Genomic DNA, 27,399 nt, shown 5'->3' on the forward strand with positions numbered 1-27,399 from the left:
ATTGGTTAATATCAAGGGGAAGGCGGGGTCAATGGAACTGGCAGCGCATGCGGCCTACCGAAATGCGACTGCGGCGCCAGGTTTACCAATCACCATCCGGGATGGCTTTGATGGACAAGTCGAGCGGGAAGAAGCTCCGAGGTCCGACTCCCCTCCAACCGGCTAGCCGCATCCCTCAGATAGGGCCAATGAAGAGGCGGAGGGGGTGGGGCGACGGGGCCGGTTGCTCCGGAAGTGGAGGGAGGGGGTGAAAATGGCGCCCAGCTCGAAATCGGAGCGGAACAGCGGGGCCGGGAGCGGCGGCGGAGGCGGCGGAGGCCTTGGAGGGAAGCGGGCCGGAGGGCGGCGGCGGGAACATGTCCTCAAGCAGCTGGAACGTGTCAGGGTGAGAGCTCGGCCGAGGCCCGGAGGATCGGGCGGGGGAGGGGGCTCCCGAGGGGAGAACCAGAGAGGGGAGGGCGTCCGGGGGGGAGGGGCACCGGGGGGGGCGGTGCATTCTGGGGGGAAGGGCATTAGAGGGGCGGGCGCGGGGGGGGGGGGGGGGGGGGGGGGCTGGGCTCGGGAGGGGGAGGGGGGACGAAGGCCTTATGGGGGTCGGTGAGGTGAGTCGTGAGGGGCGAGAGCATCGGAGGTGGAGGAGAAGGGGATGGAGGAAAGCGCTGAATAGAGGAGGAAAGCCTTAGCAGATGGGAGGAGTGACAGAGAAGGGTGTGATGGAGACCTGGTAGTGGAGAAGGGGTACCAAGGAATGGGGGTGGTGATGGGAGTGGGTATTGTGAGAGTGGGCTCTCCAGGGGTGGGAGAAGAAAAGAGTGCTTCAGTGAGGAGCGCTTCTGGAAGGGGGGGAGACCTTTCTAGCAAGAGTATTGGAGAAGGAAAGAAGTGATGGAGAAGAACATGTTACAGAGCAGACTGGGGCATAAAAGGGTAATGTGGATGATAGGTGTTATAGGAAGAGAATGTATTCTAGAGAATAGTAAGACCTGATAGTTGGTGTTAGAGGGGGTGGGTGTGTAAGGAGATAGGCTGTTAAGAGTAAAAGAACTCTGAAGGGGATGGAGGTTGAGGGCAGTGGGGGGAGGCAGGTTTATGGCAAAGCCTTGGGTTCGATATGCACATATCTGTCTCCCCTGTGGGCTTGAGCTTCAGGGTTCGACTCAGTCACGTGCCCACTTACATTGTCTCTGTCCCATCAGTACCTAATAAGAAAATGAAAGCCGAAGAAACTTGGCAGTTCTAGTAGTGTGTTCAGGGTCCAAGCAGTCCATTCCTAGACGCTTACAAAATCCCACTGTGAGTCCAGCTCGGAGCCAGGGAAGGATCATAGGTTTAGAGCTGGACAGGCCTTAGAGATTATCTAAACCAACCCTTCCTTTTTCAAATGAGAAAACTGAGGCCTAGTTGTTGTTCAGTTATTTTTTTTTTCAGTTGTGTTTGACCCCTCATGACTCCATTTGGGGTTTTCTTGGCAAAAATACTGGAGTAGCTTGCCATTTCCTTCTCCAGCTCATTTGACAGATGAGGAAACTGAAGCAAACTGGGTTAAGTGACTTGCCCCGGGTCACACAGTTACTAAATGTCACTGCTAGTAAGATTTGAATTCAGGAAGATTAGTCTTTTTGACTCCAGGCCTGGCGCTCTATCCACTTCTTCACCCTAGGCTCAGAGGGGTTAAATGACTTTCCAGAAAGAGTCTAATCTTCAGGGGTTTACTTTTATTGAGGAGACTAGGGTGTGTGTGTGTGTGTGTACAATGTATCTATATATATCACTGAAATTTTCATTCGGTGAGTGTTTCTTGAGCTTAGCCTTGAAAGATAGGAAAGCAGTGGTATTGAACACTGTATTTGAGGAGTAGAATGGGTTCATGGTATTGTTTTTGTCATTGACTTGGATTAAAGTATAGATGGCATGCTTGTCAGTATTACCTATTTTCTGAGCTGGGAGGGATAATTGACACAAATGAAATGATTCCAAAAAGTTTCCAGGAGGCTAGAATAGTGGGCCAAATATAATTAGATTAAATTTATTAGGGACAAATGTAAATTACTTCATGCTGGTTCAAAAAATCAACTTCACTAGGCTAGTATTGAAGGATGTGTGGTTGGACAATAGCTTATTTGAAAGACTTCTGGAGGATTTGGTGACTGTAAGCTCCATATGAGTCAGTGGTATGAAATGGCAGCCAAAAAAGCCAATTCTGGAGATCTTGACTTTTGACAATCACATGTAGGAATTGGAGATGCTTAACCCAGAAAAGAGACTGTAGGAAAGGATTTGATAGGCAAATGTTTGAAGATGATATTGTGGGGAAGAAGGCATAGGTTTATTACACATGGTCCCAGAGGACAGAAGTAGGAGCAGTGGGTAAGAGTTGCAAAGAGGCAAACTTAGGTTTAATGTAAGAAAACATTTCCTCACAAAGAGACCTTTCCCAAATGGAAATGGGCTGTCTTAGGAGAAAGTAGCTTCCCTTTTCCTGAGGGTCTTTAAGAAATGGTTCAATGACGTCTTGTTAGAGATGGTGTCAAGAGCTTTCCAGTTCTCTCCTAGATTGGACTAGATGACTGATTTCTGAGCTTTCATGATTCTCTCTATTTGGAAAGTGGGGATGGAGATTCTGTTTAGGAAGGGAGACATGAAAGCAACAAGATACGGATAAAGGGGAATGGCAGGAGCAAAGGCATGGGGGGAGGAGAGGCTAACTAATGTTCAAAGGGCAGGTAAATTAGGCTCAAGACAAGAAGACTGAGGTAATTTGAATTATACATTGAAAGCTACTTCTCTGAGAGAAGAAAGTTGGGAAATGGGGTGACAAAGTGATCGGGAGTCAGAGGCAGTTGATTGAAGAGAAGAGGAGAGCGGGCAGCCTTGGATGGACTCTGCCTCTGGAGGAGAGAGAAGCAGTTTGATGCTTGGCCTCCCCCTCTTCCCTTCCCCAGATTAGCGGGCAGCTCTCCCCTCGGCTCTTCCGTAAGCTACCACCCCGTGTCTGTGTATCGTTAAAGAGCATTGTGGATGAAGATTTCCTTTGTGCAGGGTGAGGTTGGAACAAGGCTGTGTGTCTATATGCTAGTATGGGGTGGGTGGGGGGTGGGTATCAGAATTAGGGGTGAGGTTGGGACAAGGCTGTGTGTCTATATGCTAGGATGGGGCAGTATGGGGTGGGTGTCAGAATTAGGGGTGAGGTCAGGGGCAGGGGTAAAGGGAGGAAGAATAAGGCTGGTGCTTGTCAGATGCCAGAAAAGTACCCCCTCCACAGGCACATCTTCCTGGGCTTTTCCAAGTGCGGCCGCTATGTCCTCTCCTATACAAGCAACAGTGGCGATGATGACTTCTCCTTCTATATCTACCACCTGTATTGGTGGGAATTCAACGTCCACAGCAAGCTGAAGCTGGTAGGAAGGCGGGGCTGGAGTAACCCCTCCGTGGGCCTCCTCGCCACTTGCTCGTCCCTTCTCTTCCCTGGGCGAGGGGCAATCCCACCCAGCTCTCAATCTGTATCCTGGGCGGAGAGGAAAGAGGCCTGGGTTTGAGTCTCCACTCTTCGAGTCCCTCCCCTCCTTGGGACTTGGTTTCCTTTTCTGTGAGATGAGAGGGTTGGATGAGGTGATCATAAAGGGCCTTCTATTACTAAACACTGTTCATGGTTCCTGTGCAATCCTGCCCACAGGTGAGGCAGGTGCGGCTCTTCCAGGATGAAGAGATTTATAGTGACCTGTATCTGACTGTTTGCGAGTGGCCCAGTGACTCTTCCAAAGTCATCGTCTTTGGCTTCAAGTGAGGGCTTGTGGGGCGGAGGACAGGGGAGGCTGGGGATTGACATTGGGGAGGAAGGAGGAGGGGGTTGGGATTGATGTGGGCTCAGCCTGCCCCCTGCCCCCTTAGCACCCGGTCAGCCAATGGGATTCTAATGAACATGATGATGATGAGTGATGAGAACCACCGGGACATCTACATTAGCACTGTGGCTATGCCACCCAGAGACCGCTGCCCTAGCTGCCGAGATGCCAGCCTTGCCCATCCTGGTGAGTGGACCTGCGTGTGGCCCAGGCTAGGGACAGGGGAAGGATTCTTATCTTTAGTCTACCAAGAATACCAGGGTATTTGTGTCATAAAAGTGCAGTATAGCCACGAAGTGTCCCAGGCATGTACTGTAAGCATGTTTATGTTACATGTATGTGGTGGGTGTATCATGGATATCATAGGCTATGTGTTCTATGTACTGCCCGTGCATTTGCAGATGCTTGTTGCATGGGTGCACTATTTTGTCTTGGGAGAGGCATGTGTACTGCAGGCAGGTCTTGGGAGAAGCATGTCTTGGAGTGGGTATGTTACAGGTCTCTTCAGGTGTGTTTCGTTCATGTTTGCTGCATGGGGTACATGTGGAAATGTGTCACCAGCATGTACCATAGGCATTTGTAATACCCTGCGTGTGTGTGTGTGTGTGTGTGTGTCTGTGTGTGTGTGTTTCAGGAGACCCTAGCGCCCATTGCCTGAGACATGGGTTCATGCTGCATACCAAGTACCAGGTGGTCTATCCCTTCCCCACCTTCCAGCCAGCCTTCCAGCTCAAAAAGGACCAGGTGGTGTTGCTCAACACCAGTTACTCCCTGGTGGCCTGTGCAGTCTCTGTCTGCTCAGCAGGTAGGCTTGTGGCCCCAGGCCATGGCTTCAGCCCAGCTGCCTGGCCCTCCGTCAGCCACTTGTAGAGCTGGGGCACTGTGGTCAGTCCTGATGGCTTATAGGATTGCAGGGTTGGAAGGACTTTAGAAATCATGTAGTCCAACCTCTTTGTTTTATAAATGGGGAAACTGAGGTTCAGAGAGGTTGTGACTTATCCAAGGTCCGATTACGTGTAAGTAACAGAAGGATTTGATTTCTGACCCAGTGTCTCTTTAGAATGATAGTTGCTAGACACCAACTCCATTCTGTACTGGGTAGAAAATGTCCTTCCTTTCTTTGTAGTCCCAGCTTTCTTTCCCCTACCCGATGACTAAGTTAAAGGGTTAGGCATCAGAGGGAATTTTTCTTCAGTGTATCTGTTTCTTGACGCTACCTTGGAACACTGGATCTTAAGATTTCTAGCCAGGAGGTACTTTACAGGTTATCTAATTGGATCCCCTATAGGAGAGAGAATTGAGGTCTAGACAGGGGAAGAGATTGACCTGCTCTCATAAGAGTTATAGAATGTAGAGGTGGAAGGAGCCTTAGCTGCTATCTGGTCAGTGTTGCCTTAGTCTCTTGTCTCCCATTTTACATCTAAAGAAACAGATACCAAGAGAGAAATGACTTGCCCAGGTTCTAACCCAGAGTTCTCTGGTTTGCCTTTGTAAGTTATGAGCCCTCATGTTCTTTCCCTCCAACCTGCTTCTCTCCACTCCATCCCCCTATTCCAGGTGACAGCAGTTTCTGCCAAATCCTCTATGACCGAACCACCCATCCGCCAGCCCCACCTGACCCTCCTGGGCCCCCGAGCCGAGAGGATCCCCCTGTGTCCAGAGGACCCTGCCCAGAGGCCACCCCTGCTCGCCCTCCAGAGCCCTCGCCAGCTGTTGCCAAAGCCAAGGAGTTTGTGGCTGACATTTTCCGGAGGGCCAAGGAGGCAAAGGGTGGTGCTGTGGAGGAGGCCCGACAGCCCCTCTGCCTGGGGGCCTCGGGCAGCCGCTGTCGTCTGCCCTGTGAGGCCCCACCCCTGGACAGGGAGTCAGGACCCCGGGACAGTCCTCCTGACACAGTGCCCCCCATTGCAGAGCCAGGTTATGTCAACTACACCAAGCTGCATTATGTCCTGGAGCCTGGGGACTGGGCCGAACCAGAGGATGGTGAGGAGAGGGTGCAGGTGAGAGGAGGGCAGAGCAGAGGCCTGCTTCAGATCCCAAAGTCTCACCCCTATCTATCATCCTGTTCCCCTCTTCCACCACTTCCAGGGTTTGAAGATGACAAAATCTCCCTTCCGTTTGTGGTGACTGATCTCCGGGGCAGGAATCTACGGCCTATGAGAGAGCGGGCAGTTTTCCAGGTATGCAGCAGGGGTCAGGGACAGAGGAAAGCCAACCTGGGGCAAAGAGGAGCGAGCATATGTGTATGTATATCTCTGGCCCTTTGTCCATTAAAGGGCCAGTACCTGACAGTGGAACAGCTGACGCTTGACTTTGAGTATGTCATTAATGAAGTCATCCGAAATGATGCCACTTGGAGCCACCAGTTCTGCTCGTTCAGTGACTATGACATCGTCATTTTGGAGGTGTGTGCCCTCTGGGGTGGGAGTGGGCATAGGAGACATAAATGGCATAGAAGGTCTTCTCACCTGAGACCACCTTGAGTCTACTTTGTATAGGTCTTGTAAATATACATGTTGTCTTCTTAATGGAATGTAAGCTTCTTGAGGGCAGGGACTGATACATTTTTGTCTTTGTGTTCCCCAGCACCTAGTAGAGCAGTTTCCACAGAGCAGGTGATGAATACATGCCGATTTAGAGAGGAAGGAGCGCTAGACTGAGACAAAAGGACCTGGGTTTGAGTCCTGGCTCTCATACTTTTTTAGCTGCATGATTAGGGAAATCATTTCCCCTCTAAGTCTCAGTTTCCTCATCTCTAAAATGGGAATAGTATTTGCTCACAACTGAGAGTTGTGAATTAAGTACTTTGTAAATCTTAAATTGCCATAGAAATGTAAGCTGTTATTATTGGGTTCCAGCCTGTGATGCTGCAGGGCTCTGGGGCCTCTCCTCATTGTCCTCCCCTACTCTCTCCCCTACCAGGTCTGTCCTGAAACCAACCAGGTCCTCATCAACATTGGCCTGCTGCTCCTGGCCTTCCCCTCCCCCAATGAGGAGGCCCAGCTCCGGTGAGGGAGGGGGGAGGGAAATGCTTGCCCCTGTGTCCCCAAGGCCTGCCACTGACCAAGCACAGGATAATGCTGCTGCCCCCTCGGCCTTCACTACAGGCCTCTTAGCTCTCCACTTGATACCTCTTGTGGTTTGGTCGAAAAAGCAATAGATTTGGAGTCAAGAGAACCTGGGTTTGGACCCTTTCTCTGCCGTTTGGTAGCTGGGTGATCCCGAGCGTAGTGCTTCCCTTCTCGAGGTGGTAGTTTTCCCCATCTATGAAAAGAGGGGTTGGATGAGGTAACCTTTAAGGTTCCTTGCAGCTCAGAATCCTATGATCCTCTCATTTCCACTCTTCTCCACTGCACCCCTTCCCCAGTGGTCTAGACCACTTCCCCTGGGCCTCAGTTTATCCTCTGTCCTGCCCTCTAGACCAAAGACCTATCATACCAGCTTGAAGGTGGCCTGGGACCTGAACACAGGCATCTTCGTTACGGTCAGCGTGGGTGATCTCACTGAGGTCAAAGGGCAGACCAGGTGAGGCCAAGGCTGATTTAGAAAGGAGGGGTCTGTGCCACACAGGATCCTGTGTAAGCTTCCCTTTTCCTTCTAGCGGTAGCGTCTGGAGCTCCTATCGCAAGAGTTGCGTGGACATGGTGATGAAGTGGCTTGTGCCCGAGAACAGTGGCCGTTATGTCAACAGGATGACCAATGAGGCACTACACAAAGGTGGGGCTCAGGCAGTCTCAACCACCCAGCGTTCTCTTCCTCTGCTTGCTTGGCCTGTCGGTCTTCTTATCTGGCTTTGACTTCTGAGGGCGCAGAGGCCCCCACCTAAAAACCTGCCCTTCCCCTCATATAAAGGCCCTGTTCATTCAAGTATCAATCATTGATCTGTAACTGCAACACTAGGACTGTGCCTAGGACTCGTTGTCCCAACTCCAGATAGAATGGAACTAGAGAAGGACCCCAAGCTAACGGCAGCAGAGATAGAAGGGGGCCGCTGGAGGAGTAGGGAATGGGCAGAGAGGGACAGACTAAAGAGGACTCCAGTCTGGAAGGGGAAGACTGAGGGGGAAAAGAGATTTTGGAGGACATGGACAGAGTGACCTTCAATGAATCTGGTCACCAGATCCCAAAATTAATAGGGTAAGGAGCCTTTATGTTTTTACACTCTGAGATGATTTTAGGACAAAGGGCTGCCCTACTCCTGTGGTAGGAATTCACTTTATGGGGACTTGGGACCTCCCAGAGGTGTCTGTCAGTGACACAAAGCAGAGATGGGTTCATAAAGGTTTGGCTACATTGATAGTGTGCATCATATCCTTTATCCTAGAAGTAGCACTGGATTTAAATGCTGGCTCTTTTGTTTACTGTCTGACCTCGAGCACGTCATTTAACCTCTGGGCCTCAGTAGAACGGCCCCTCCACCTCCTAAAAGTCTGTGATCTTTCCTGTGTGATTTTGGCCAAGTGTTTTCTCTCTGTGCTTTAGTTTCCTGTCAAGTAAGGGGGTTGGATTGGATGTTCTGAGGGCCATTCCAGCTTAACTCCTTTGAGCCTATAAACAAGCGGCAGAAAGGGTGCCCAAAAGAAGTTGGGATGTACTTGTCTTGTGTGTGTGTGTATGTGTGTGTGTCCCACCCCCTCCAGGCTGCTCCCTGAAGGTCCTGGCTGACAACGAGCGGTACACATGGATTGTGCTGTGAGGAGCCCGGGGGCTATGGCACCCACTGCTCTGGACACTGACTCGATACTACCTCCTCGTTTTGGGTTGGATTTTGTTGTTACTTGGGGGCTTTTTGTTTCTCCCATCCTGTCCCCTAGTATTAGGTTGGGAGGTGGGGGGGTGGGGGGGAGGGAAGGCTCTGGCTCTGGAAGGCCTCTCCCCCTCCCCCCTTGGAAGGTGGGATAGGCTGGGGGAAGGTAAGGCCCCCCAGGAGCCCTAGAGCCCAGATCCCTTTTATTTATGCCTATTTAAGTTGGGGCAGGGGAGGGACCCCTGGGGATTAAGTGGCCAGGGCTACCTAGGTTGCTGAGTTCCTTGGCAGAGAGAGCCCTGTCAGCCGTGGGCACAGGGAAGAGGGCCAAGAGAAGCTTCAAGAGACTCAGCTTCTCCCCACCCCGTTCTCCCTTCCAGGCCAGGGCCTTTGGTTTCATGTATATTCTAAGTTTTCTTGGCTGCCAGTTGTGGATGCCAGTTCCTTGAGGAGGTCGAGTTAGCTGACCCCTCTCCCTGCCCTCTCCCCCCAATTCATGTAATAAATGTTTTAATTTCTGAGACTGTGTGAACTCCCTTCAGGGTCATATCCTCACCCCTCCCCCCCAATCAATCTGTGAGACAGTTGGCTCTGCATCTCTTCTGTACCCTAAAGTTGGAAATCACTTGTGCTCTGGGTCAGAGATAGAGTGAGCAGTCAGGAATCAGAGCCCTGACCTGCACCAGAGCAGAAGAGGCTTCAGGACAAAGCTGGGGGAGTCAGCTGGTAGCCAAAGAACACAGCAGAATTTATTGTGTTTTAAGAAAGACTACAAAAAGGTAGAAAACAGCTTGGGCTCTCTAGACTACCACACGCTTTGACACTTTCACCACCACGGGGAAGAGGGCCTGGCTGCCCGGGCCCAGGGTGGCACCAGCCACCAGCAGAGTGGGGGGCCAGTCCCCTCAGCTGCTGCACTTGGAGCACACAAAATAGTGATTTTTTTTTTATACAATAAGGTCAGGTTTTTTTTTGTTTTTGTTTTTTGTTTTGCCATAAACATCTATCTCACATGTTGAAAACACTGAAAAAATTGGAACAAATAAGGCCATGATGGTTGGAAAAACCCCAACAGCTACCAACTCTGGAGTGGGTATCGCTCACAAATCGCACAATAGTTATGTGGTTTAGAGAGAGGGTTAGATCATTACATTACAAAAGCACAGATCTCTGGAAAACTAGAATAGCTAAGAAGGTTCCATGACAAACCAGCATCGTAGAGGGCAGCTGTTGAGGGGGTAAGGGGGGTGGGGGTGATCTTTATGAGTGAGGGCTACCCAGGCCCCTGCTGGCCCACCTGCTCCAGGGGAGGCTGGCCACACTTGGGAGGAGGCACCTTGGCCTTAGCTCCCTGAGCTGGGGTAGGCTGGCAGCTCTTGGGGCAGTGTCAATCTAGCACTGGTCTTTGGAAGCTGGGAGGGAACAAGGAAGCCTCTCCCGCTCATTCCGCCGCATCAACTGTCTCTCCCCTGCCCCTGGGGAGGGAGAGGGTCCTGTCACAGCTCCAGGCCTAGGTGGGATGAGGCAGAGGAAGGGTACTGAGGTGGAGGTACAGCCTGTGAAGGAGAGGGCCTTTCCCAAGGCTTGATGGAGGCCTGCAATGCTCCCTCACAGCAGAGGGTGCCAAATGGGGGGGGGGGGGTCAGGGAAGGAGATTGATGGGCAGGGCCCTGACCCACAAGCCCTCACCTAAAGCAGTGCCCGGAACTGCTTTAATTGCACTTAAACCAAGAAGGGAAGCAAGGAGGACTGGGGGGGTAGGGGGGGATTCTGGGGGGGTGACAGGGACCTCTGCACTTTAGCAAGTGCTCTTATAGAGAGCAGCGACCCCTCCCCCTACCCATACTACCTGTGTCCGAGGTGGCAGCTCAACATCCCCTAAGCCCCAGACAGCCTGGGGTGAGGGTGGGGGGCAAGCCACTGTGCAAAGCCAGAGCTTGGAATCAGTTCCAGGGAGTAGGAGAGGGCGAGAGAAACCTGGGAGCCACCATGCCCATTGTAGGGAGCTGCCAAGGGCAGACAGCCCCTTGGGCCAGGCTTGGCACAGCTCTGGACCTGTGCAGGTACCCAGGGAAGAGAAGATGGTCCACTCTCCCTCTTGCTCCAGGCCATGCCTATGGCCCCAGGGAGCCTGCTGCCAGCCAAGACACTCAGTTTGTTCCTTAAGGCACGTCTTGTCTTTTGTGTCAGTGTTTGCAGTATTGAGGAGCCAGCTCCCCTGCTCTGCCCCCAAATCCTTCCAGTGCAGCCAAGTGGTTCTTGCCCTGGGATTGTGCTGCCACCCACCCCCCGTACCCCGCAGGGGCAAACAAAGGCCACAGGAAGGGGTGGGTTTGCAGGGGCAAGGGGTGCAGGGCCAATGCCTTCCCTGCTTGGAGCTCTCCTGCTCCCCCCACTCAGTAGCTAGGGGTGCATCCTGCCCCACAATGAGGGCCAGAGCAAAAACACGCCAAGTCCCATGAGCTACAGGGAAGCCTGGAGTCTGGTTGGGACTTTGGTGTCTCTTGAGGGAAGGAGAGTAGGGATGGAGGGTAGAAGGCTGGTGAGGCCAGGCTTCTCCTTTGGAAGCCCGGGCTCATGGGATTCCCACAGCTACAAGGTGGGTTTGGGGTAGGTGGCCCCTGAAACAGCCCTTGCCCTGCCCTCTGAGGGCCAGAGTCCTGGGAAGCCCCAGCAAATAGCCAGGGCTTTTAGCTCGAGGGCAGGGCCTGCACGAAGATGCCCCGTCCGTCAGTCCTTGCCAGCTTGGCTGGAGGCTCCAGGGGCTCTGAGCTGAGGGCAGTCGACTCACTGGAGTTGAGAGAGATCTCTTGGGGCAGTTCGTCTTCACTCTCTTCCTCCTCTTCTTCCTCCTCATCTGGGTTCACGGAGGGATCTGGGTTCAGGGCTTGCTCTGGACTGGAGCTCCTCCCCCCTCCCACTTCATTCCAATGGAGCTGGGATACTCAGGCCCCTTTGCCCACCCTGCCCTACAGCTGGTGCCCAAACGAGGTGGGGACCCAGGTATCCCAAGGTCCTCACCAGCTCCAGGTGGAGCCTAAGTGGTAGAGGCCCTTCCTACCTTTGTCAGGATCCAGGGGGTTCAGGGAACTGGCCAGGTTGGCAAACTGTACAGGGGAGAGTGGGCCCGAGGAACAGTTAGGGTGGGTAGGCTGCCTCTTTTTTTTGCCTACCCCCCCCAATCTTCCCCAGTCTACCTACTGTACCCACCTCGCCCATGACAGCGATGGGTGTCTCTCCCTTGGCCTGGGCCACTCGGTGCTCAATCAGGTAGTACATGTACTCGTCATACAAGAGGCGGATCAAGTGGAATGAGCCAAAGCTGGCCGCACTGCGCAGGGTCAGGTCTCGGATGACCATGGAGCTAGAGGAAGAGGAAGCAGGCCTGGGGTTGGTGGGCTGAGCCAGGCTGCCCCCAGTCCCCATTCATCAGGCACCACCCACCTGTAGAAAGACCACTTGAGAAGGAAGAGTTTGGCAGCCTTGGGGAAGCTGGCACTGCCCTGGTAGGGCTTGAGCACCTGGCTCACCACGCCATCCAGCCAGCCTGCCCACTGCTCCAGCGAGTTCTGCTGCTGAAGAGTCACCTTGAAATCCTGCTCCAGCCGCTGCACAACACGGTCTTCACAGCGGCATACCCAAGAGGCCTGCTCCTGGGGAAACAGAGCCAGAGAGATGTGGCTTGGGATGTAGGCTCTGAGCCCACACCCAAGTGGTTGCCTCCTCACACCATCTCATGCCATTCCCAGAAACCGTTGTGGTTTCTGAGCAAGATAGGGCTGCCCATGACCCTCCCCTCCCGGGGTTAGCTCCAGCTATCCTTAGGGGCTACTGGTACCTGCACATTGGCAAAGTCAACGCGGTTGAGGTCGCTGAGCATCTGGTTGATTTGGGCCGTATTCTGAAGCACAGCCCGGGCCGCCTGGGCCAAGTGATTGAGGGAGGTGTAGCGCCGAAGTGTTTGGGCAAAAGCACTGGCTGCGGCCACCTGTAGACAGAGCCCTTTCATGCCCTTGGTTCTGTGATCCCCTCCCCACCCGCAGCCAGGCCCTGGAATAGCCCAACATTAGCACTGCAGAGGACCTTCAAGACCATTAAGGCCAGCCTCCTTTTAGAGGTGCAAACTATGGACCAGAGTGTAGTGGTGACTTCAAGGGATCATAGGATTTAGTGCTAAGTTATCTGGTACAACCAACTCATTTTATAGAAGAGTAAATTGAAGCCCTGTGGGGCACCTGAGTGGCACAATGGATAGAAGTGCTGGGCCTGGAGTCAGGAAGACTCATCTTCCTAGGTTCAAATCCGGCCTCAGACACTTCCTAGCTGTGTGACCCTGGTCAAGTCACTTAACCTTGTTTGCCTCAGTTCCTCATCTGTAAAATGAGCTGGAGAAAGAAGTGACAAAATCCTTCAGTATCTTTGCCAAGAAAACTCCAAATGGGGTCACGAAGAGTCGGACATGACTGAAAGGACTGAACAATAAAAACTGAGGCCTACCAAAGGAAAGAATTATTACGCAGGTAGTGAGCATGTAGCAGAGCTTGGGTCTGAATCCGGGTCTCTGGCTCCACATCAATTCAGTCCTCTCATTGGACCATATTCCTCTTCCCTCCCTCTCACCTTGGACCACTGCAATAACCTGACCAGCCCGTCCCCTCTCATTTTGCCTGCACGGCTGCCAGTTCCCTTCCTACAGCCCAGCTCTAACTAGGCTGGGCTTCCTATTGTTTCTAGGATGAAGTCTAATTTCCTCAGCCTGGCATTTATGGCTCTTCACGGTTGGGAAAAAGAGCACTGGGTCTGGAAATGGGAGGACATGAGTTCAAATTACAATTCTAGTTGCTATCTGTGTGACCTTTCTTTAGGACTCGGTTTCCTCTTCTGTAAAATAAAGATGCCAAGATACCCTCTAATTCTAAATCCTACCTAAACTACAGGGGCCTTTGGTTTGGTGTTCTAGGATGGGGATGAGCTAATGCAGGTCAGGAAGCTCCATCCCCCTCACCTTCACCCGAACCATCTCTTCAGGGATGTTCATCATGGCATTGGTGAGCCAGCTCTCTAGGCTCTTGGCAAAATTCCGAATTGCTTGTGTCAAGGCACCTGTGGAGGACAGACAGAATGGCTGGAGAGGTGAGCAGAGTGCTCCTGCCTCAGCTGGCTACCCGCAACCAAGCCCTACTCACTGGGGATGGGCCGCAGCACATCAGGGATAAGGATCTCCACCAGGCCCTGGTACAGCAAGTTGTCACAGTCCTTGGTCCACTTGAGCACAGGCTCATACTTAGAGAGGAGCACCAGGCTGCTCTTGGGCAGCCGCTTCTCTGCTTCATCGTGGCTGTAAGGAGACACACAAACAGGGACACAGACACGGACATATAATCAGGAATAGACATATGTAGATAGGATATGACGACACAGGGACAGTGACATGTATGCAGGGATATACATACAGGAACAGAGACAGACCCACACAGACATGAGTGAAGACTCCCTTCCTCAGTAAGAAGGCCTTAACTGGCTCCCTTGTTGCAGCTGCCCAGGGCTCCCTGCCATACTCACACAGTCAGGGGGGTGGTCTCACTGGGCTGATTGAGGTTATACCTCCAGAAGGTCTTCCACAGGGTCTCCACTAGTGTAAACTGCAGGTTAATCATGACGTCCACAATGGCCTGGCAAGGAGAGGAGACAGAGTGATGAGGGCAGAGCAGGAACATCCCCATAGGAGGAAGAGCATGGCCCTTCCCCCATGCTTCCTGGCTGGCAATGCTGGCCCTCTGGATACCTCACAATGCTCCCGGTACAGGACCTGGAAGGCCTTGATGTCTTCAGGTCCAATCCCCTCAGGGAGCACCTTGCCCTGTAGGTCAAGCTCAGTGAATTCCGGAAGGCTCCTTGAGGCATCTGTGGGGGTAGAAAGGACCCAGGACAGATCAGAGGAGCATAGCATTTATACGAGGGACCTCAGAAATCATCTCATCCCAATTCCTCACTTTAGAGATGAAGAAACTGAAGCCCAGGGAGATTAAGTGAGCTGCCCAAGGTCAAGCTATCTAGTAGAACACAGGTCAAAGATTCTTAATCCAATTCTTTTAACATTACACCTCTGCAGGGCTCAGGGAGTCTTGCCCCCCCTAAACACTCTCTTCCTTCTGTGGTCCCATGTGGGGCAGGGAATTCCCGGGGAGGGAGGGATTTGCAGTGTGGGCTGTGTAGCAATGTTTCTGGGCATAAGGACAGGTCTTTACCCAAGAACTGCTGGTATTGCTGAACTTGGGCACTGATGTCGGACAGGCCTGATGCCTGCTGCTGTCCTACTGCCACACCATTGGTCATGCCCTCCATCTTCTGGATTGGTTTAAGCCTGGGAAAGTAGAGGAAGTAAAGAGTGAGTCCAGGTGGGAAGGAATGCCTTCCCTCCCTGGTGATTTGCCAGCCAGAGACCCCTAGGCTGGGCATCAAAGCATACTCACCTCTGTTTCTGGGAGAAGGGCTGGCCCCGCATGGCCATGTGCTGCTGGTCCTCCATCAGGCGTAGCAGTGGAGAGTTGGCTTTGATACGCAGGCCATAGTAATGGTATTTGGAGTTCCCCCTGGAAAGGAAAGCAGGAAAGAAAAGAGGGGAAAGTTAGAGATAGGGTTTAGGCTAGGGATGCCCCTAATATTACCTAGGAGGGATTCATTCATTCATTTGAACAATATTTATTCATTGCCTGCTATTTGCAGAGCCTATGCTGGGCATGGTACAAAGTTTGGAGAAGACATTATCTTTGTGGAGGTCACAGTCTAGTAGGGATCCTGATAATGTACTAACACAGATTGTTATAATTGACATCATGTGGTAAGTGCACTAGGAAGGTATAAACAAAGTGCTCTGTGAAGTCCCAAGGAATTCCAGTCATGGCTAAGGGAGGTGGAGGTGTGGAGTAATTCCTAGCATGGAAAACAGTAAATCCATTCTGCTGTCAATCTCAAAGACCCCAGGCCCAACCACCACCTTGTGGGCTCCCATCTAGTAATGCAGTCATTGAGCATGAGAATTGGCCAGGGCAAACTAAGAAGTTAAATGGCTTGCCCAAGGCCACAGTGTCAGAGGTGGGACTTGAATCCAGGTCGTCCAGATTCTGACACCAACTCTCTATCCATTATACCATAGAGACTCTTTTAAGAAGTTCACTGGGGGAAATCTGCCCAAAATAACTCTCTAGGGGAGTGACTGAGGATGTCACCAAAAAGGGATCCACAACCTAAGAGCATGAGGAGAAGAAATTCCTCACTTAACATAGGTGATAAACCTGAGGCTTTGCTATAACTACTAGTAGGTAGAGTTATGTGATGGAAGGAGGAAGGGTCATCCCACTGGGGCTGAGGGCTCAATCCTGGGAACATCCCTGAGGCCTGGCTCTGGGGAACGACCTCAAAACACTAGACAGACCTACCGGGTGCCAAGTCGGCGAGTGCGGAGGCCCATGAAAACAGAGCGGATGAGTTTGCCAAAAGAGGCAGCATTGACGGGCTCTAACTTTTGCTCCTGGCAGTGCAGGAGGTAGTGGCAATAGAGGGTGCTTCGGGGTAGGCTCACACCCTCAGCTGTCTCATAGTTATCCAGCAGCCACTGGACCTAGGGGGAAGAGAAGTGGGGGGAGGGGGGAAGGGAGCCAACCCAGGGGCCAGCCCCCACCTAGGTAAGACCCTTGCTCATCACACCTGTATGGCAAGGAGGCAACTGGGGTAGACCTAGGGCCCTCCTGGGGGCAGTGTCATGGGCTAAAGCTTCTTGCTCCCTCTATCCCCTCTGCTGATCCTCAAGAGGCAGATGGTATGAAATGCTCTGAACTCGGGCTCTCCCCTCCCTTTCTGATCCTTTCGGCCTGTACCCTGGATGGTTACTACCCAGGGCAGTGACTACAAGGCAGAAGACAGCTGTGCTGCAGAAACATTCCCAAGGCTCTATCCCTGCCTCTGCCCCAAGTGATGTTCCTCTTCCCCACCCCTTCTCCCTCTAAGAGGGGGCACCGGGGCACTTACAGTGGCTGGTGAGGCACGGGTGGTATGAGAGTACGACTGGCTGGAGCTGCCCAACATGTAGCCGCCCTGGATCACGTAGGTGCCGGCGCCGCCCCCGCCGCCCCCGCCGCCCCCTCCGCTGCTTGCGCCACTAGAGTTGGTGACGATCTGGCCACCCGACACATACATGGGCACTGAGCCACTACTCGCCACAGCTTGTGAGGTGGCAGGTGTGCTGACCTGCGCGGTTGTGCCCTGGGACTCATAGTAGCTGGTGCCCGCATTCTGGGTGTATAGTGGTGTCTCTGTGTAGGGGTAGGTACCTGAGCGACTGTAAGGAAAGCAGGGAAGAAGAAGGGCTGGGTCGCCATCTCTGTGGCAGAGCTTATGGGAATCCCAGATATGTCCAGATGTTTAGCATCATAAGCCATGAGAGCCGCTAATCAATCAACCTGTCTCTAGGGCTGGGGTCTTTTGCTTCTCAATAAGCTTTCTGGGACTCCTCCCCCCAGAAGCATCCAGTTGCTTTGGTCCAGTTGGGACCTGAGCTGAATATAATTCTTCCACCTTAGAATGGTACCAAAAAACTAACAAAGGGGAACCAAGAGAATGTTCTTGACACTTCTGTCACTGGCTCTATCACCCTTCTTGTCACTCTAGGCTAATGGTGGCTCTGGTTAACTTTTTATTTCCCATCCCATAGGTCCAATCAATTGTCAAGGCCTATTTCTTCCCTCCTTTCCATTCCCACCTGGATTACTGCCACAGCTTCCATGATGGAAGCCTTCCAACTTCAAGGCATTCCCTTCCATCCTGCCACAATTAGTCTTCCTAAAGCCCAGCTCTGATCCCATCCCTTCTCAGTTCACAAAGTACCTGTGGCTCCCTGCTGCTCACAGAAGTTCAAACAAGGGACTTCTAAGGCCAATGAGAGCCTGACCTCAGCTCTATCTTCCACTACTTTTTAATGATCCTGTCCTACTCCTTTGGAACTTGGTGGGCGAGTCTCTTCTAACAACGCCATGAAGTGCCAGGTTCACCCGTCTCTGTGCCTTTGGGCACACCACCCCCTTCCCTGTGCAAGATGCCCTCCTTCTTTTCCTCCACTGACAAAGATTCTGCCTGTCTACGAAAGACTATTTCAATCCCAATCTCCTCCCATGTGACCATGGCCAGTATGAATCTTCCCACTTTCTGCTGGCCAGACCTGTTCTGATACGTTTCAGCATCTCATGCCTTACAGAATCCTCTGATTGCTGGAGGTGAGCAAGCTCCTTAAGGGTGGGCCTGTGATGGCTTTGCCTGTCTACAATGCAGGATGGCCCAGTCTACATCTGGAGTCAGGGCTTCAGGAGAGCTGGGATGAAGGCTACAGGATCTGTTCCTTGATGTACTCACATGGTGCTGGCTGTGTAGCTGGCATCACCGCCCTCCACATACTGAACCTGGCTGGGGTACACATGCTGCACGGGCACCTGCTGGAGCTGTTGCACCTGGGGCAAGAGACCAAGGGTTATGGGGAGGGCTAGCATCCTCTGACACTGGGGCCAGATAGCAGCAACTGAGCTGGAACTGAGGCAGAGGCTACATTGCAGATGATACGACAGGGCAGGGACCCCTGGGACTGGGTTGCCTTCGGGCTTTAGGTTGGTCCAGGCCAGAGTTTCTACATGCGGGGCAGGACAGGCCTCTTCTTGGAAGAGCTTATATCACCTATAACCCTGTGCTCTTGGCCAACAGACATACAGCCCAGAGGCTTCCCTGTGAGCAGGAGGCCTGCCTAACAAGGGGTCTCGCTGTTTACCTAAGCAAAACTGTTGTTCAAGGTCTGGAACCCTGGTGCTCTTGTTCAGAATAAATTCACACCAGTGGCCAGACACCCAGGCCTGCTTTCTGACGGTAAAATGGAGACTGAATGAAAGGTGGGGTGAGCATGGACAGCGCTGTTACGTGCAGGGGCCTAAGAACGGGTGGGCAGGGTTTGTATCTGTTAAAGGCAGAGCCTAGGAGCAGGAAGGCTGGGGCTAGGAGCCTTGGGGAGACGGGGAGGGGCGAGGGTCCCAGGACCAAGGGTAAAGAATCGCCTAGAGGTGGGGCCTGCCTAAGTTGGGAGGCTGGGGGCACCAGGGCAGGCTCTGGGCAGAAGAAGTCAGCCCCGCCCCGCCCCCTTCTCCCCACCTACTTTCAGCGCTGTGGCTGCAGTGCCGAACACTAGCACCTGGGGGACTCTCTGGATCCTGACTCTCTGGTCGGGGCTGGCTCGGGAGGAGAGCCCCGGTAGGGGCTCGATCACCACTTTCTGCTGGGGCAGGAGCAGCTGCTGGGGGAGCACGCGCACCAGCTCCACCCACTGCTCAGAACCGGGCTCGGCCGCTGCTACCGCCGCCGCCGCCGCCGCTGCCGCTGCCGCCGCCGCGGGCAGGTAATAGAGCCGGGGCTCCGGGCTGCCGCTGCCTAACTGCGGGGTCTCGCTACTGCACTCTAACAGCAGGGGCGCCTCTCCAGCCCGCTCGCCCCGCTCGGCCCGCACCACAGGCGGCTCTGCTGCTGGCTCCTGCTGCTCTCCCTTCCTAGCGGGAAACTGACTGCCTGAGCACTGGAGGACAAACAGAGACACTGGCCCATCACCCGCAGCCCTGCCGAGGGGACAGGGCAGGAGGGGTGCGGGCAGGGTGCGGCCCGGCAAATGCACCTAGCGCGGGACCCTCCCACGGGGCCTTAGGGGCCCCAGACGCTGCCCCGGGCCACCTGGGAGACCAGGAAGCCGGCCTGGGATGGAGGAGGGAGGCCCCACAGGTTCGCACCTTGCGGGGGTGGGGTGTGGGCGGGGCCGAGTCTGGGCACTGCGTTCCCCACTCTGGGGCTGGGTGTTGTCTGTCTGGTTGGAAGTTTAAAAGGTGCCTCTTCACGCTCTGGTCTGCCCTACAAAGGTCCCACAGTTCAAGAAAATGTATAGCAGCTTCTCTTTCAGTGTCTTAGGCAGGGAAGTGGGCAAGTCACAGTTTTATCCCTGACCTGGTCCTTGGTGCAAGATATTCTAATAGGCCTCCCTTCTGAAAGGTGAGAATCACAGTATTTAGAACTGAAGGGACCTTAGAGATCATCTGCTCAGCCCTTTCGCTGTAGGGCCCTTTGGTTCTTAGGGCCTCTCTTAGTGCCCAGAAAACTACCCATCCAGTCACAGCTTGGGCAGGGAAAACCTCCAAGGGGAGTGGGAGGAGGAGAAGGGGAAAAGCCAGTGGCCCAGAGAGCACAGACCTCTTGAGTGACGTGGACCTGCTGCAACCCTTGTACTGTCAGCTGCTGCACTGGGCCTGATTTTGGTGTTTGTGGAGTGGTCTGCACGACGGATCTCTGTGGGGACACACAACATCCCAAATCACTGGAAGGAGCACCCACATTCCTCCCAACTGTCCTGTCACTCATTAGGCTGAGAGCAGCTAGGGGCCTAGCACTCAAGCATGTGAAGGAGTCCCAGAATCTGGCGCCCCTCTTATTCCTACAAGGGGCTGCACAGTCCAGAGCCTGTGGAATGGACTGATCCACTGATTCTCCCCTGCTGCCTTCTCTCACGCTTCTTTGCCAAAAGGGAAATGCAGATAGGTAGTAATCAGTTCCTCCCTGACAGAACAGGTCAATACTCACATATTCCCAGCCAAGCCATAAAGATAAACTATCTACTTCCTCAACTGAATCAGACAGAGAAACTGTCTGCCTCCCATCCCACTGCTTGCTCATTCACTTAAAAGATTCCCAGGACAGATCCTAGCATCTTGTGATAAAATGAGTAGTGTCAGCTGTTCTGGGGCAATGAGAAGCAGGGGAAGGGAGGGTAGAATGGCAATCTCCAACCTTATTCTTGGGGCAGGTCATTCTAATGGACCTCAGTTTTCTTGGGTTCTTTGGTCCTAACTTGCTATGTGGCCTTGGGTAAGTCACTGAACATGACTGAGAACCAGCAAGGCCTAAGAAATCCCCTCTAAATGAGGACCTGAGGCCCAAAGAGGTTGAAACTTGCCCAGTGTCCCACTGGGAGTCAGCAGAGGGAGGATTTGGAATCTGGTCTCAACTCTAAACCCCTCTCATTTCAAGTATTATACAGGGTCAGTGCTGGCTGGATGCTAAAGTGGTTACACATTCCAAACTGTTCCAGGACCCTTGGAAACAGCTCTGCCTGGGCACCTCCCCTGTCGGATACCTCTTGTGAGACAGGGACGGCCTGGACACTGTGCACCTGGAGCTGCTGCACGGAGCCAGCTTTGCTGGTGGAGCTGTTCCCCTGTCCTGGTGAACGCTGTTGAGAGAATGAGAGAGAGACAAAGAAAGAGAGACAGAGACAGAGAGAGACACACACACATGGAGGGAGGGAAGCAGAGACAGAGATACACACATGGAAGGAGGGAGAGAGGACAGACAGAGACAGAGAGACACACAGAGGGAGGGAGGGAGAGAGGACAGAGAGAGACAGAGAGAGCGGCAAGGACAGGCTCAAGCACACATCAGGGTGGGCTGAGCACAGGCACCAGGGTAGGCTTTCTTCTGGGACCCACTCTCAGCAATTTCCTGTCTCTGCTAAAGGGCTTAGGGTGAAATTGGACAGATCACAGTGGGAAGAGAACCCCTTCTGCAACAAAGTTTGCAAATGAATCCAGAGGTCCTGGGCTTTTTTGCTCAGTTCCCAGTGCTCGCTTCAGTCTCTCCCTTAAAAACTTGTCCCTGCTGAGGGACAGTCCTGCTGAGGACTGAGCTCAAATCTCTCTTAGACATTCTCTAAAGTCCAACTTGGTATTTTTCAGGCTAGCCCCTGGGACAGACTTTGCCTCATGCCACCCACCACCGCCTGGTTTGGTACTGAAATGCTGGAATAGATTAGAGGGATATTACTGGAGGGATAATAAGACAGCCAAAGGAGGTAAAGACCTTGTCTTCTCCCTGGCTTTGTAGGGCTTATACTCCAGGGAATCCACGAACACTGCTTGGTTCTTTTATGGGCACTCGTCTGGGAGGGATCTGGGAGGCAGGGAGGGGTCAGGCTGAGTGATAGGCATCCCTAGGCTGTGGAGTGATTAAGACACCTCTGGGCCTCTTGTGGAGTTGGCCCTTGCTCTCAGTGTCTTAGCTTATAAACCCTCATGTCTCACCTGCTCCCAACTCCAAGACTGAAGAATCCTTGTAAAGATCTTGGAGTGAGGGAGACATGAAAACCTGCTTTTATTTATCTCTGAGGTGAAGTGTCCATGGTAGGGTTGGGAGAGTGGGTTGGGGATGAGGCATCACACAGCAATATCAGCCTCATAAGCTGCTGTGCTCTCCAGTCCCTGAGCTTAAAAGCCCAGGCTCTAAGCCCAGGCTCTGCTGAAGCTCAGTCTGGGCTAGGACGTCCTCTGTTCCCTGACAAAAATCCTTTGCTGCTAACCTTGGCTGGAGGCCACCCTGACCTCATTAAATGTCACCTACAGAAGCCAGGATCTGAGAGCTAGAAGCAAGGTAAGGGAGGAGAAATGCAGAGAAACAGCTTAAGGAGACAAAAAGATGACAAAAATGGGTGGGAGGGAGGGAAGCCCCACAGGGCTGGGAGCTGTCACTTACCTCTGGGGGAGAGTGCACCTGTTGGACACTATGAACAGCTAATGAAGCCGGCCCCCCTTTGCTGGCCTGGGTTGTGCTCTGCACCACCAATCGCTGTGTGGGGAATGTGTGTGATTAGGAAGAAGCTGGTGCAAAGAACATGACCCAATCCCAGAGATCCCAGGGGGCTGGCCTTTAAGAATCAAAGCATGTTAGAATTAAAAGGATCTTTTGACACTATATCTAATCCAACCCCATAATTGCGCAGATGAGAAACTTAAGGCTCAGTGAGGGGAAAGGACCAAACCAAGTTCAATGCTTTCCCCCTACAGTTTTTGGAGTCTATTTCCAGTATGCCTGCCAGGTGGCCAGAAGACCTTCTTGGCAGTTGGATTCACTTGCATTAGCTCACCCTATTGGGTGGGAGGTGTGGATTTTGCCTCCACAGTCCATGCTCTCCAACCCAAGGCTACTGGAATAGGGTTCTGTGTAAACCCGAAAGGTTTCTTTGTAATGGAGGTGTGAGGGAGGAAATGGGGCAAGAACAGGAATCTGCCAAAGGTTCTTTCCACAGCTCCTGAGGCTAGGGGAAGAGTCCCCTCCCTCTCCCTAACTCCTGCTGCACTTGCTTTAATTCAAGCTGTTTAGGTCCATGGGTACAAGGGCTAATCTCTTTTCTGCAGAGCATGAGAGAGGAGGCCCTGGCCTCTAGATCCAAGGGTCATAAGAATCCTAATCTCAGAAGCCTACTATTTGAGAGGGGCTGAAGTATAATGGGAGGAAGGCTCAATCTCCCTTAACCTTCCGAGGTTGGAGGGCTTTTTAGGGCTCACAGAGCCTTAGGGATCATCTAGCCCTAGTCCAATCGTCTCATCTGCAGATGAAGAAACCAAGACCAGAGAAGGAAAGGGGCTTGACTGAGGTCACACAGGAGGTAAATAGTGAAGGGGGATTAGAGGCCTGGTCTTCTGACTCCTAGTCCACATCTCTTTTCAGTAGCCCATACTGCACCTCTGAGTACACAGAGCCTGGTGATTTCTAAGGTCCCTTCTAGTGCCAGACGTCATGATCCTGTGAGGTTTTAGGTAACTTTCTCAAGGATGCATAGTAACTTGGGAACAAAGAATACAGGGATGTCAACTCCCAGGGATGGTGTTCTTTCCCTGACACTGGCTGCCTCCTGAGAGATAAAAAACAGACCGAGCTAGCATAACTCTTCTCAGTGGAGATACCTGACCAAACGGATAGCCAAGGGTTTGGCAGCTCTAATTTCCCTGATTAGAAATGGACTGGAACTGTTGTGGGCAGGCAATAGGGAGGTAAGTTAGTAAAGGATGTGTCTCCATTCCCCTTTAGGAATCTTTGGTTTTTGTGGCTAGGGATGGTGGGACCCATGAGGCCCCAGAGAAGATGGCGTTGCCTTCCCTTGGGCAGGTCAGCCTTACCTGCTGGGGCACTTGGATGCTGGTAAGCTGCAGAGGGGACACGGCACCAGGCTTGGCCTGCACACTTGCTTGGACCAGCAACCGCTGTTGGAACAAAGCCCAGGGAGGTGAAGGGGGGCTGGCCCTGACCCCCAAACTGTGGGGTAAGGGAAGGGGAGGATGGAAAGGGAGCTGAGCAGAATGGAGCAAAGCATCTTGATAAGAGAAGGCAAACAGATGGCTCTGGCAGATGGTGAGGGATAGAGCTAAAGGGCAGTGGTGGAGGAGGGAACAATGAGAAGCACAGTCTACTCATCTCCAAAATGGGGAAGACTTGAGCTCCAGTGGCTGGAGACAGCCTCTTTTGGCCCCAAGAACTCATGCTGAAAGCCAGCTTTTCAATCCCCTTACCTTGGAAGCCCCATACCTGCGGTGTGGCCTGGACCTGTTGGACCACCTGTGTTGGCACTCCAGATTGGCTGGCTGTAGAGCCTGGGCTAGCTTCTGAGACAGTGTCACTGGCCCTCATGGCCCCTTCTGTAGGGAGGAAGGGGGCAGATCAGGCACACTGTGCAGCACTGTCCCTAGGGTAGTGGGAGTGAAAAGTTTGGGATCTGGGTTTAGTTCTAGGGTCTGAGAAAGTCTTTAGAGTGGTAGGAAGAGGACAGAGGGGGTGGATGTGGGAAGCATCAGAGCTCCAGTAGGGTCTACACTTCCTACTACAGATTATCATTCTGAATGTGGCTGGGGTCACCCCCCCATGTCAGCTGCATGTCCACGGATCCTATAGGAATGGGCTGGCTGTGTAGAAAGCAATGCTGTCTAGGGGCTCTAAGGCTTAGTGCCTGTCTACTTCATCCATCCACTCTTCCACCTGGCTTCATTCCCAGGGGAAAGCCTCAAGCATGGCCCTGTGACTGGCATGGAAGAGGTATTCTAAAGTCTAGTGTGACATTTGCAAAGAAAGAGGGAAGGCTAGAAAGAACTAGAGCAACGAAGGCCTCATGAGACAAATCCTTGGATGTGGCTCTGCAGGAAAACAGGAGTCCAAGGCTCAAACTCCAATGCCCTTTCTTTCTCCCTGACCTCAGCCCCCTCTGACCTTTCCTTTTATCCAGGATGGCTTTCTCAGGAAGAACAGAAGCTCAGAATCCCAGAGGTGGAAGGGATGAGCTTTAGAGGTCATTTAGTCTAACCTCTGAGCAAGAATCTTCTTTACAAGCAATGACAACAAATAACCCAGTCTCCATCTGAAAGACCTCCAGGGATAGGAACTCATTGCCTCCTGAGGGAGCCAATTTCACTTTCAGACAACTGTTAGTAAGCTTTCTGGACACGCTGAGTTTTTCCTTTTCTATAGTTAAGCCCCTGCCACTTCCCTCTAGGACTTCCCTTGCTAATTATGCCCCTCAGGGCCAAGCAGAGAAAGTCCACTCCTTCCATACAACCACTCTTCAAATGTTGGAATACAAGCTATTATGCCCCTACTCAGTCTTCCCTTTTCTAGATTAAATAAGTATTTCTAGCCCCTTCAATCGATTCTCCTGTGGTACACACTCTCCAGTCTTCTCGACGTCCTCCTCCTCAATGCTCCCCGCAGTTCTCATTCTATTTACCCCTGGCTAGGCTGATAGGAAATTTTACGTCTTCTGCCCCACAGACACTATAGAAAAGCAGGAAGAGGGAGACCGTCCTTGTCCAAGGAGGAAAACAAAAGCTCAGATGTGGAATTTTTCCCTGACCAGGATGGAGATTTGGGAGATCCTACCTTCAAGTCTGTGCCTTTGGTCACACTTCTAAAGCACATCAGCACAATTTGCTAATGATTCTCACAATATGCCCACCAGAGTACTCTAGGGACCAGCTTATCTATTTTGCAGGTGAAAACATAGAAACTTAGTCTCAGGAGGCTGTAAAAGTCTGGGATACTGTCCCCCCCCAATCCCTTAGTTTAGGCTGCCTCCCTCCCTCCCTCCCTCCCCTCCTTTCCATTCATTCACAACAGTTCCCTCCTACTTTTTATGGTCCTTCAATGGGCAGAGTGGGGGGGGGGGGTGTTACTCACGCTGGCAGGGAGCTGTGAAGAGGCAATCATAGAACATGATGCAGTCCAGGGGTGGCCTGCCTGGCCAGCTCCTGGTCACGCCTCTCTGCAGGAGCAGGTGGGAACAAGGACAGCTTTTATACCAGCAACCTTGGTGAACTAATCCCCTCGAGTTTGCTCCAAAGCTCCTTGGGTTCTCTCTGAATAAACATCCCCCTCATAGTAGGTACAAAACAAGGAGGGGCCTTTGCAGCACACTGAGAGGTCAGTACCTGGGCTGGGGAGATGCTATCGGGAAGGAGGTCAAGTTTCATGCACATCTCTCTGAGGTGATGAGCAGGAGGAGGGGCTATTTTTTCCCCCAAAGAAAATAAATCCTCAGCACCTCCCCCTTCTGCCTCCAGCTCTCTGCATGAGTTCTGTGGGATCCTAAGCCCTGGAAAGATATCTGTCCCCACATGCTGGTGGCACTCTTCGCCCCCAATGTTTCAGGGAAATCTGCTAATATCCTGAGTTAAGGTGCCTTTTTGCAAGGCTGAAGGCTTGGAGGGCAAGAACTGGGGGGGGGATTGTCATTTTGCCTTGAGGTAAACTGATGAAAGCATTCCATTTTCCTTGTGTAGGAACAGCGAGCAGGAGTAAAAGGGGCAAATGAACCTGCTGAAAGGATGGTGAGGCTGAGTAGATCACTTCCTGATCATCTTCCAGAGGGAGATGGGATGAAAGTGCCCAGCACAGGGCCGATGGATTAGCCCACAGATGAAGCCTCTGAAGAGGCTGTTTAAAAGCCCAGGACCTTCAGACTTGCCCTTCCGGCTTCAGGCATGATTGAGCCCTTTGGGGATGATGCCTTGGGAAGCTGCTGCAAGCTGGGTCCAGGCCAAGTAGGTACAGTCTTGATATCAAGAGAGTTTGCATGCTGATCTGATGAGAAAGAGAGTAGTCAAACCCCACTGCGGATCAGTGCTGGGGGAGGGGATGGTCCTCAGGGGATGATGATGATAGGCAATACTTATTGAAATAATTCTGGCATCCAGAGTCCTCAGGATAGACTACAAAATCATCAGTTTCTGGATTGAACCTTCTTGCTTTCTTTTGGGTTTTATTTGGGCCTCCCCTGACATCCTTGTGGGGCCTCAAGGGAAGAGGCATTTAATGACTCCAGCCCAACCAGTAAGGCTGGGAGCAACCTGAGAAAGCACTGTGCCACGTGATGCTCCCAACACACCTAGGTGTGTGGGTAACCTGAGCTGAGATGCTGTGTCCCCGGTCAAAGGGATGGGACATCAACTAAGCTGTAAACACTGGGTTTTGGGAATGGAGGGATGGAGCTTCAGCTTGGTTCAGTGTCATGCCTCCTATCTCACTGCTCAGTGTCAGCCTAGTGGCATCTTTGGCTGCCTGAACACGTCCAAGAGGGACTGTTAGGCAAGACTCAAAGTTAACAGCAACTGTCATTTTTTCTCACAAGTCTTCAGTGTTTCTACTTGAGGCAAAGCACAGGAAGAGGAACATTCACTGCCACCAGGCTAACGGTCAGAGTCCTTAGGCCTGGGCTGAGGCTGTAAATGGTTTGGTTGGTTTTCTAGCAGTACTAAGAACCCCAAGAGAAGTCAGCATCTGGTAAGTGAGCTTCCTAATAATTTCTGGCTTTTTGCTTCGTACATATGTGTATATGCCCCAAAGGCATCTGTGGACCTGTGCTTGCAGGGATGATCGTGTGTGTGTGTGTGTGTGTGTGTGTGTGTGTGTGTGTGTGTGTGTGTG

At 52.5% G+C, this 27,399-nt stretch overlaps 2 protein-coding genes across 9 annotated transcripts in view; one reads left to right on the forward strand and one right to left on the reverse strand.

Moving 5' to 3' along the window:
- The first annotated feature begins 238 nt into the window (after window positions 1-238).
- Window positions 239-9,110, forward strand: DCAF15 (DDB1 and CUL4 associated factor 15). Of its 2 annotated transcripts, XM_027851315.1 has the most exons (13): window positions 254-385; window positions 2,943-3,040; window positions 3,263-3,398; window positions 3,674-3,780; window positions 3,889-4,028; window positions 4,477-4,647; window positions 5,400-5,825; window positions 5,931-6,022; window positions 6,119-6,247; window positions 6,765-6,850; window positions 7,263-7,367; window positions 7,444-7,559; window positions 8,483-9,110. In XM_027851315.1, the coding sequence occupies exons 1-13, from the start codon at window positions 254-256 to the stop codon at window positions 8,536-8,538; spliced, it is 1,794 nt and encodes a 597-aa protein (XP_027707116.1). In that variant the 3' UTR covers window positions 8,539-9,110. The 2 variants fall into 2 exon arrangements, with proteins under 2 accessions (XP_027707115.1, XP_027707116.1); XM_027851314.1 differs by having other exon boundaries at window positions 239-385; window positions 7,444-9,110.
- A 206-nt stretch (window positions 9,111-9,316) lies between these two features.
- The window catches only part of RFX1 (regulatory factor X1), a 38,375-nt gene continuing 20,292 nt past the window's right edge, over window positions 9,317-27,399 (reverse strand). For 4 of the 7 annotated variants that reach the window (XM_027851064.1, XM_027851066.1, XM_027851067.1 and 1 more), the window contains 19 exons: window positions 24,016-24,125; window positions 23,610-23,693; window positions 22,186-22,278; window positions 20,795-20,890; window positions 19,855-19,950; window positions 17,995-18,089; window positions 16,618-16,927; window positions 16,029-16,210; window positions 15,063-15,182; window positions 14,838-14,953; window positions 14,375-14,493; window positions 14,152-14,261; window positions 13,776-13,927; window positions 13,595-13,692; window positions 12,428-12,577; window positions 12,034-12,242; window positions 11,800-11,953; window positions 11,651-11,696; window positions 9,317-11,446 (listed from right to left, as the gene is read on the reverse strand). In XM_027851064.1, coding sequence (XP_027706865.1) covers window positions 11,280-11,446; window positions 11,651-11,696; window positions 11,800-11,953; window positions 12,034-12,242; window positions 12,428-12,577; window positions 13,595-13,692; window positions 13,776-13,927; window positions 14,152-14,261; window positions 14,375-14,493; window positions 14,838-14,953; window positions 15,063-15,182; window positions 16,029-16,210; window positions 16,618-16,927; window positions 17,995-18,089; window positions 19,855-19,950; window positions 20,795-20,890; window positions 22,186-22,278; window positions 23,610-23,693; window positions 24,016-24,125 — 2,507 coding nt within the window. In that variant the 3' untranslated portion in view covers window positions 9,317-11,279. Of the gene's footprint in view, window positions 11,447-11,650; window positions 11,697-11,799; window positions 11,954-12,033; window positions 12,243-12,427; window positions 12,578-13,594; window positions 13,693-13,775; window positions 13,928-14,151; window positions 14,262-14,374; window positions 14,494-14,837; window positions 14,954-15,062; window positions 15,183-16,028; window positions 16,211-16,617; window positions 16,928-17,994; window positions 18,090-18,778; window positions 19,193-19,854; window positions 19,951-20,794; window positions 20,891-22,185; window positions 22,279-23,609; window positions 23,694-24,015; window positions 24,126-27,399 lie in introns of those variants that run through there. The other 3 variants (XM_027851069.1, XM_027851065.1, XR_003568190.1) reach the window with 3 other exon arrangements.

The sequence above is a fragment of the Vombatus ursinus genome, unplaced genomic scaffold, assembly GCF_900497805.2.
Source record: "Vombatus ursinus unplaced genomic scaffold, bare-nosed wombat genome assembly UNPS02009173.1, whole genome shotgun sequence".
Classification (NCBI taxonomy): Eukaryota; Metazoa; Chordata; class Mammalia; order Diprotodontia; family Vombatidae; genus Vombatus; species Vombatus ursinus.

Excerpts from the sequence above, each read along its gene's own strand:
- DCAF15 (XM_027851314.1), top strand. The coding sequence starts at position 254 with ATGGCGCCCAGCTCGAAATCGGAGCGGAACAGCGGGGCCGGGAGCGGC. Across the intron at positions 386-2,942 it reads AGCAGCTGGAACGTGTCAGG|ATTAGCGGGCAGCTCTCCCC; the intron begins GTGAGAGCTCGG and ends TCCCTTCCCCAG. Across the intron at positions 6,023-6,118 it reads GAGAGCGGGCAGTTTTCCAG|GGCCAGTACCTGACAGTGGA; the intron begins GTATGCAGCAGG and ends TGTCCATTAAAG.